The sequence below is a fragment of the Amphimedon queenslandica genome, unplaced genomic scaffold (assembly GCF_000090795.2).
Source record: "Amphimedon queenslandica unplaced genomic scaffold, v1.1 AMPQUscaffold_13440, whole genome shotgun sequence".
Lineage (NCBI taxonomy): Eukaryota > Metazoa > Porifera > Demospongiae > Haplosclerida > Niphatidae > Amphimedon > Amphimedon queenslandica.
In genome coordinates this window covers 9,088-19,409 of record NW_003546324.1, presented here as the reverse complement: position 1 = coordinate 19,409, position 10,322 = coordinate 9,088, and the positions used below count along the sequence as shown (strand labels likewise).

Below are 10,322 nucleotides of genomic sequence, written 5' to 3'. Positions count from 1 at the left end.
TTAATGTTCTCCCTCTTTCTATTATGACTTAATTTTCTTTTGCTATAATTATTGTGAGTGTTACTTTTACAAAATGTAATCCTTAAATGTAATACAGCACACCTTTACATGCATGTAGTTGATTTCCATCTGATTTGTGCAAAGCTGTATCATTTATGTAATATGCCTCTCATGTTTAATGAATAATTAATTTTAAATGCATGTAGCTGATAATTACTATACGTTACTGTGTATTTGGTATAACTGGAACTGCAGATTTTCATCTGATTTGTGCAAAGCTGTACCATTTATGAAATAAGCCTCTTATGTTTTATTAATAATTGAAATACATGTAGCTGATAATTACTGTATGTCATTGTGTATTTGATACAGCTGAAACTGCAGATTTTGATCTGATTTGTGCATAGCCGTATCAATTATGCAATAAGCCTCTCATGTTTAATTAATAATTTAAATACATGTAGCTTATATGTGCTGTATGTCATTGTGTATTTGGTATAGCTGGAACTGCAGATTCTATCTGATTTGTGGAAAGCTGTATCATTTATACAAGAAGCCTCTCATGTTTAATTAATATTTTAAATACATGTAGCTGATAATTGCTGTATGCCATTGTTTATTTGGTATAGCTGGAACTGCAGATTTTTATCTGATTTGTGCAAAGCTGTATCATACAGTAAACGTCTCATGTTCAATTAACAATTTTGATACATGTAGCTGATAATTACTGTATGTCATTGTGTATTTGGTACAGGTGGAACTGCAGATTGTCATCTGATTTGTGCAAAGCTGTATAATTTATACAAGAAGCCTCTCACGTTCAAGTAATAATTACTGTATGTCACTGTGTCTTTGGTATAGTTGATTTTTTATTTGTCATTATATATACATTAACAGTATAGATATACTTATAAGCTTATAGTAAGTCATACATGTACATGTATGTGTCAACTGTTTATTAACCTATACAGCATTATAGGTATTGTTTTGTCCTGTACACAACATCTACTGCATGTAAATGAGTGAGCGAGAGCAATATGTCAAGAATACTGTTTAAATATAAAATGTGTCTCATAATAGTGAGGAAGATTATTATTAATGTATTTAACTATAATTATATACCTGTGAAGTAGTAGTTAATGCCTTTATGTATCCTGTTCGACCACCTTCAACCTTCAACCTCTATCACCTTTGGTACTCCTTTTTGTAAATGACTAATATATTTTCTACACTTTTCAACTGTTACTGAGTCCCAAAATTCTGATATACCCTTAATCAACTCTTCGTTTCACCTGTCTTCTAATATGCTCCTTTAGCTCATGTGAGAGGTTTTCCATAGGATTTAGTGATTCTGGCAGAGTTTTCCACTAGTTAATCGTGTTCTCTTCTAACCACAATTGAAATTGACTTGATGTGTGTTTAGGATTTTTATCCTGCATGAACCTTGGAGTTGGGTCTACTGTTTCAATGTAGAGGTGTCCTTTTTTGCAACTCCATCAAACCAGTAGCGTTCATTTTCCTTTCAAACAGTACTATGGGTGTTTCCTTGCAGCTCATGCCAGCCTATACATGTACCTTGTAGGGATCCTTTGGTCTGTGAAATTACAAAATTATAATATTCATGAATGATTTTAACTCACTTTGGCTTTGGTTTGGCTGGTGTTCCCTTCATCCTGCAGCAAATCTTCTGTGGCTTTCCATTTGTATTGTAGATTCATACAAAAAATGGTGTGTTGATTTGTACACACTTGCATATGTTGTTTCAACAAGAAGTGTGTTAAACCCCACATTCAGCACAGGACCTTTGCTAAACCAACACATGTACTTATTCCTATGGTAAACAACATGCATTTTTTGCCACACTCATTTTAGATTTAGTTCACACCTTTTTATCTTCGCATCTTTGAACTTGTTGTTAGAGCTCTTTTCAGAGACTGTCATGACTATAATTGCTTGTAAGTGAGAACATATACGTATATATAGTAAATGTATATTTTATAGTTGTTGCATGTCAAAACAATAAAGTCCAAAGTGCCCTTTACAGCCATCTTTCAATAACAAAGAAACAACCAGATTTATTCTTTATGTGAAGGGTGCCATGGCAAAGAGTTAAAGGAAATCCACTTGAGAGATGAAATGTTTGTTGTAAGTAGGAATGCACACATTGTATTGAATGTGGCTTCGGCATATGACTCGACATAAAAAGGTTTATGTCCTTTGTATGCAATGATATCCTTTATCATGGCATATTGCAAATCTCTAGGACTTTTGATCCTGATTATTGTACCAACTTTATAGTCATACCATGAATAGTGATATTCTGGCACCTGTAAATTAAAATGAATTGAAATTAGTTATGGTACATGTGAACTACAATAAGACATACATGTACACAGGGACTCATGGTTTTATATTACTGACATATACAGTGTACCTTAAGCCATTTGTTGTCATAGATATTCCTAGGATAGGTTCTATTTCATTTTAACCATACTTAAGTCATATAGCTTGCCTATTATGGTATGTCAACTTGCATCTACATGTACAGTGGTACTGTGAGGATTTATGAGTGATTTATATTCATTGTGCTTATTGATTGTCAGTTATTATTAATTATTAGTTCATTATTATTCATGAATGTATTTTGTATATAAGAGAGTAATTTTTGTGAGCCATTTTGGCAGTGTGTTGGCAGTGTGTGGGCATTGTGTGGAAGTGTGTGAGCATAGTCTGAGTGTTATTGAGTCGTTGGGAGATAGTGTGGCACTATCTATCTTTATTTGATATTATTGTTTGAACCAGTAAAGCAGGTATATTATTTTAAAGAGATTCTGTTGAAATATATATTTTGTGAAATTGATAGCGTGCCCGGCATTGGCGAGCTAACTAGTGAATCCTGAGCTGAGCTGACTACTAAGGAAGCAACTATATAGACGGGCTGGACGGCATCCCCGAATCTATAGAGAAGACGCCGTGACAGGTACTAACCTGAATGATGATCACCACTGTATAAGAATTGTGATGTATGCTGGCCTGGCCTAACAGCCAACTGATATCACAGCCACTGTTGATGTCTAATTCCTGCGGATAGTGGGACATTTTTGAAGCATTGAGTGACAAAGCTTTTTAATTGAGCATTTTTCTACTTAAACCGCATACACCATTGCTGTCGCAAAGGTCCTAACCTAATTATACATACAATACTTTTACTAAAGTATAATTATACATATGTGACCATAATTGACAAAAGGTACCTTATGGCGGGTAGTGATATATGTCTTTCTAGCCTAAGAAATCCAACTTCCTGAGCCCCATTCATCATAAAATTACTCCACAGGATGCAAAAAGTTACCATGAAACTTTTAGAAACAATGATTGTCTAACAAAGCACTCACACGTTGATATTTTCCATTATAACGATCAATTTTAAAATCCGCCATAAGGGCCCTTTTGTCAATTATGGTCACATATAATCAGAGTATGCCATACATGTACTTATATTTGCATTTGTTGAGGTAAGTGAAGGAGATAATGCCTTTTAGGTGTAACGGACTTCTCCAGGCAATATAAAGTAGAAAAGAATTTTAAATAATTATGCTTGTATGATCCAGGCTAACTTATTTGGGTCTTCTGGATGAACCTCAAATGAAAAAGCCATATCACATATGCCAAGTAAAAGGCGGTAACAATCCCAGTGGTCATCATCATTCACCTTATTGCCAATGAGAATGGGAAGCAGACATATCAGATTCATCATTTGAGAAGCTACATGTATATGTAATAGTAAAGAGGTTATCTACCGTATTTTGGGTATATTTCAATGCATGAAAAGTGACGTAATTTTAAAGTTCAGTCATGAAAAAATTAGGAAGCCCTTTTATTCCGAAAATATTTTACTTGATATTATTCCCATCCACCACCTGGCCTGGTAAGTAAATCAAAGCATTTGCTGACTTCTCCACTTCTGAATGAACCTTAGCAACACTTCTGACTGGCTAAGAAGGCTCTCTATGGCCTTTGAGCTAGAAGCAATGGATAGTTATGAAACCATGTGTTCATAATGATTGCACAATACCACATATCTTCTAATTCTTTTTATCCGCATACTTTAAAATTTCTTGTTTTTTTTGCTATGGATTGCTTCCTCGGAAATTATTGATGCATTGAAATATACCCGACATAAGGCATTTACATTTCCTGTACATGTACCTGACTGTTTAATGTGGTATGTGCCTGAATCATGGCTTATTAGAGATGGGTTTTCTTCTCACAGACTATAGTTTTGTGTCCTTAACCCTTTAACACCGAATGACGTTCCTGTACATCCAAAACGTGACTAGGTGTAGAATAAGACTTTTTTGGTATTTTCCTTTTTATTATTGGCAATATAATATTCTAGATAGCTTATATAACTTCTCCTTTCATCTCTCTAACATATATACCATTGTCTCAGACTCAAAACACAATATATAGGTTGAAAACTACAGTAGGGTGACCCAAACTGTTTGAAACGATTAGCGGCCAAGGTTAGTTACCTAGAAAATGACATAACATCAGATAAAATGTTTAGACTTAACTTTGGCTTGTGAAATCCTCTAGAGGTGAGTAGAAAAGGCATGCGACTCGAGATAGCTGCTTTGCCTAACATTTTAATGAAAAAAAGCAGTGGGTGTGGCCACATTTTGCTTAGCAACGGCTTATGAACCATGGCTCCTCGACAAGTCACAGTAGCGTCTCTACTTGAAGCATCTTCTGTACTGACTTTTGCCTCTTCATTCTTTCATAACCTGCCTACCAGATCCTGCTTCACATGATAGAACTCTCTCTTTTGCTTCACAAAGTCTGTGTAGTTTAAAAAAGCGGTGAGTATGTTTACAGTAGGTGCTCCATTGCTTTATGCCGCTTCATTCACCTAAATACTGCTTCTATTTAAGGATGAACATCTCATAAAGGCTGCTAGCAAGTTTTAAGCTTCGCAGGACAAGATGTTGAGAGATATGCATTGCTAAACTTGTACCACCAGAAAATTACTATTATTCCAAAGTTAATTTCGGCATTAAAGGGTTAATAGTGAATTTAATCGATGTAAAGTAATAAATTGTTTTTTATCAGTTAGATAGGGCAACAATGCCTGAAGATGATGGGTTGCCACTCCTTCAAAAATTGTGAGCATAATGTCATATGGAAGACATTTTGTCACATTCAATCCTGTAAGATCAAGCAGTGGACTCCGACAGTTAACTCCATATGTCACAGAATGGCTCTGCTCTACCATTTCTATTAGCTCAAGGTATTCCATGTGATCCTTAATTGTTCTCTCTATAAAAAAGCTGGCATGAAACTACATGTACAATGTACATGTATTACAGCATTATTGTTGGTTGATAGGTCAGTTTTGGTAGCAATGCACATTCGGCACTTTCTTAGAGCAAATTGCACTCCCTCTTTCAAACCTCCTAAGAATGTAGAAGCTGGAACATCTATTGAACAAAGGTGTTACTTTTATTACTTGGCCATTGGAGAGCCTGAAGTGTAACCCTATCATAGTACGCATGCATGATATAATATTAATAATAGTTTTAGATACATATGTTCATGTATTTAGTTAGTATTATGTGATATAATTCATTCATTTGTATAGTAAACTTTGTTAATACGGCATCAGCAGAAAATTCTTTAAGAAATGATGATTTTGCAATTGATAGCAAAAATATTAACTCTAGTTATGATCTGTATTTAGGTCATATATTTCCAATTGTAAAATAAAACCTAGAAGAGAGATACAGAGGGACAAAATTAGATGAAAGTACATGTATATGTACATGTACCTGTATTACCGTATTACAGTATGTTTGAGTGTGAGACAGGGAGAGAGACGGGAAAGAAGGAACAAAGACATGAGTACATTGTATAAACTGTGATTAGATGAGATTACATGCATTAGTTAAAGCATGGGTCTGAGTGCTTCATTGGATTTATCCACACGAGCTTCTGGTCGAGTTGCTAAAAATTGAGCACGAGGCCAAATGCCAAGTGCTCTATTTTTAGCAACGAGACCGGAAGCAAGTGCGGATAAATCCAATAGTGCACAAAGACCCATGCTTTAATTGATTTGTAGTACACTGAGCATGCGCAGTAGGAACTGCCACACCTTTATTCCATGTGAGAGAGAAAAAAGTGTTATGTGAGAATGGCTACCAGTAGCAGTGAAAATATACCTCCATCGAAGAAAAGAAGAGTTGCTTTGTCTTTATTTAAGAAGAAATCAGAGGAAAGTTTTACTATTGTTGAAGATGATGAGTTAGAAGTTGCCTAAGGAGTTGTGCCTTTCAACACTAAGAACAACACATGGGCTGTGCAAAACTTCAATAACTGGTCTACGTCTCGTAATTCTCGTTTACCTGACGACCATGTTCCTCCGAATCTTTATTCATTTAGCTATGCCGACGAATGTTTAAATGGTTGTGTCTCTTCGTCAAGGAGACATGTCAAAAGTCAGGCAAGCCGTATCCACCATCCTCATTGTATGCCCTTCTTTGTGGCTTATATGGCGTCTGTCGATTCAGTGGAGTCAAGTTCAGCTTTTTGGATAAAGCCGACACTTGATTTGTAAAGCTCCACAAGATTCTAGATAGTATTGGTAGCACACTTCACGCCCAAGGTCTTGGTGCTTTCAAGCATTTGGCTCCTGTCATATCTATTGAAGACGAAGGATTACTTTGGGACAAGGGTATATTTTCCTTTGAGTCTCCAAAATCGTTACAGAATATGGTGTTTTTCTACATTGGCCTACATTTATGCCTCCAAGATGTGCAAGAGCAGCATGATCTGAAACCGGAACAGTTCTGTTGCTATCCCAATAATGTGGAGGTCAACAATGAGGACTCATATTATCAATACACCAAGTTGATATCTAATAATCACTTGGATTGTTTTAAAGACATGACATGAAGAACAAGACGGTGATAGTCCATGCAATTTTAGGATCTCAGAAATGCTTAGTAAAATAGATCAATTTCTATTTCAGCAAGGTTCCAGAAAACCCAAATGCATTCTGTTGAAGGCCATAAAAAGATCTCCCAGCTGATAGAGCAACATCCTGGTACATCAACGTTCTTGTAGGTATCAACACTTTAAAAGCAATGCTTCAAAGCATGTTGGAGAGTGCTGGTACCATTACACGTTATACTAATCATTCATTGCTTGCTACTTTTACAACTTGTCTCTTTGAATCTGGTGTGTCACAGAAGATTATGCAAGAGAAGTCTGGCCACTGCTCTCTTACTGCTTTGAGACAGTATGAACGAGTTACAACCAAGCAACAACGTTGTGTGACAAAAATCCTTGGTTCTGCTGATTTAAATGTTGTGAAAAGTGACATAAAAAAGGATCAAGAAGGTGAAGAAGAAGGAAAAGAAAATGAGAAACCACGAAATGAAGGTGCAGTATTTTCAGGACAGTTCAGTAATTGTGTGAATAACTTTTATGCTACGTGACGATTGTGAATTGAGAACTCACTACTTATGTACTGTGTGCTTATTGCATTATTCAATATAATAATTAATACTCTTGTTAAGTCATTAAAAGCTTGCCCCACAATAGCTTTTTCCCATTTTTTGCATGCTTATATAAGAGGTCCTGAGGGATGAGATCAAAGCATTCTTCCTGCCAACCACAACTATGCTCTACATCACTTACTGAACTGGGTCACAGTCTTTTCTTTTGCTTCAATGGGCAACAGTAAGTTCTCTATAATTCGTAGAGTACAGTGTAAGAACCCACAACACTCTGTCATATAATACACAAAGAAATGCTTTCATCTTAACCACAAGTATACTACAAGTATATGTACATGTATACATTGTGGGTGTGTGTGAGAGAGAGAGGGAGGGATGGACGGATGGAGGAATGGAGGGAGGGACAGAGAGAAGGAGAAGAAGGAAGAAAGACATGAGTACATTGTCTAACCTGTGATTAGATAGAGTACATGTACATGTACACAAAGTACATGTATAAATTGTGTGTGTGTGAGACAGAGACTGAGAGGCAGAAGAAGGAGCAAAGACACGAGTACATTGTATATACACATTAAGTAAATTGTAGTTACATGTACCTAGTTTGTGATTTCCAGCACGTGATCCTTATGGGTTTGCTACCTCTATATTGTCATAGTAGACTACTATTTGAAGAGCTGTTTTGTCTCTGCTAAACAATTTGTGATTTTTGTAGAAAGATCTATCACAGTAGTCACGTTAGATGTTATCAGTGCTCATGTGAGTTAAAGTTAATTTGTCTTGCATTGCTGGATTGCTTAAAACTCCCTATGTACATGTAATTGTGATGTGTCATAATTATGTAATGCTCCAAAATGTGATCTTACCTTCAGTGTACCCAAAATATCTATGTAGTATCCATATTGCACTATTTCTGTAAGTTTTTTCTCACCATATACTGGAGACCATTCCCACTCACAGCCTAAGATGACAGTTTCAGGTTTCTAACAATCCATGTATAAGTTAAACAGCAATAGATATTCACATACCACGTAACTGAATGCAGTAGCGTAATAATTTATCCTCTAGTACCTTGAAGACAGTTCACCAAATACATTCTCTGTGTGACATAATCCATAAATATTGTTTCCATCATACTCAACACTGATTCTACTTATGTATCCCTTGATTTTCTGACTTATTGACTCTGATACTGTATCAATGAACCACTGAGTAGAAGAGCATAGCCTATAACTCCATTATGTGAGAGTGACAATTCATCACTGGTTCATAACAAGAGAGCTGATTATCCCTCCATATCGATTGCCGGGACATCATCTGTGGTTGCTGCTGTGTCACTTGATTTCATTTCATCAAGCTCATCACTACTAATGACTTTATCTTCACAATCATTTTGAAATTCATTTCCAACTATCATTACATTGATACATGCATTCACACCATCACAGTTACACTGAACTTACTATTATCTCTACTATGAACTCTTTGAGCATGCTATCTCAAGGTATCCCACTTTGTAGATGAAGCTCCACAGACATAACAATACACCATAAAGATGGGATCATTAGCATGGCATCCTCTGACCTGCTTGTATGAAGCTGTACTACTTTTGGTTTTAAACGCACAGAAGCTTCAATTAAAAATAGGAATTTTTATTATTTTTGGTGGGTGTTGCCAGGGGATACGATCAATCCAAAGTTAAGTAAACACAGTGGAGCTTGCTATTGGTGCCTTTCTACTTTTTCAAGCCATGGATATAATTAGTACTGCAGTAGCTGACGTTAGAAGAATCCTTAATGAAAACAAAATAGAGGAGGAGTCGTAGACTCACTCTTTGGTAAAGCAAATGGACAAGCGGCGGCAATCATTACTCGCTTAGTGTTATTTTTTATAGATAATGGCATTGATGGTGAGTCTTTAGTGTCACTAATAGGGGATCTTGAGGCATTTAGTACTTAGTCCCACAAAGTAGCACAAGAATGAAGATAAAACGTATTGTGAGAGAGGTAACTGGCACTATGCATAAATGAGGGCATTCGTAATGATGTCTCATAATTATAGGAGTTTGCTAGTTTTTCTGAAGTGTCTTCAATCTATCCTATGAATGTCAATACAAGTAGCACCAGTTCTAGTCAATTAAGCACTTCAACTGATAAAAGTATACATGTGTAGAGTGAATTAGTGATGATTTTAAAAATATTACTGAACTGTGATAGGAATATCACCTACACATAAGTGACTTATTTCAATGGAGCTCAGTGGTTCACCTCCTTGTAAGAGAAAGAATACTGATGTTCATGAAGAATTTAAAACGTAAAAGGTCACTAAAGCCATGTCCTATACCACCTGTTTTCCCACCAGCTGTATACAATTGCATCATTAAAGTAAAGCTGCAGTGATTTTTAAGGGTATTTATTTTATGGTCTTAATATTGTTGCCTGACCATAATAATGTGTTCCTACTCGTATTGTCTAAAAAAATTATTCACTGAGATATGAGCCTTCAAAAATGCACTTCTTGCTTCCTTTCAATTTCCACCATGTTGGTGGGTGTGGCTAAACGTGACGTCATAAGAGGCATAGATGCAGATAACTCCATTCCTTTATAGGGGGAAATGATCCTTTGTTATTATGCCTTGTAATGTAATAGCACTAATTTAAAGATTGGGATCATTAGCTTTCATTATCCTAAGCATGGAACTGCAAGAAGTCATAATACCACACTTTGGTGAATCTTCTTACCATATGTGGCTACAGGCCTAAGCATTGGGGGTCATTGCCTAGGCTAAAAATTACTTTTGAAGCAGAA

At 36.0% G+C, this 10,322-nt stretch overlaps 1 protein-coding gene across 1 annotated transcript in view; it reads right to left on the bottom strand.

Moving 5' to 3' along the window:
• Positions 1-8,252: 8,252 nt before the first annotated feature.
• LOC100636071 (zinc finger MYM-type protein 1-like) overlaps positions 8,253-10,322 on the bottom strand; it is a 6,677-nt gene continuing 4,607 nt past the window's right edge. Inside the window, exons 4-5 of the mRNA XM_003385972.1 lie at positions 8,381-8,497; positions 8,253-8,321 (exon numbers count right to left, since the gene is read on the bottom strand). Of these exons, the coding sequence (XP_003386020.1) occupies positions 8,253-8,321; positions 8,381-8,497 (186 nt within the window). The remainder of the gene's footprint in view (positions 8,322-8,380; positions 8,498-10,322) is intronic.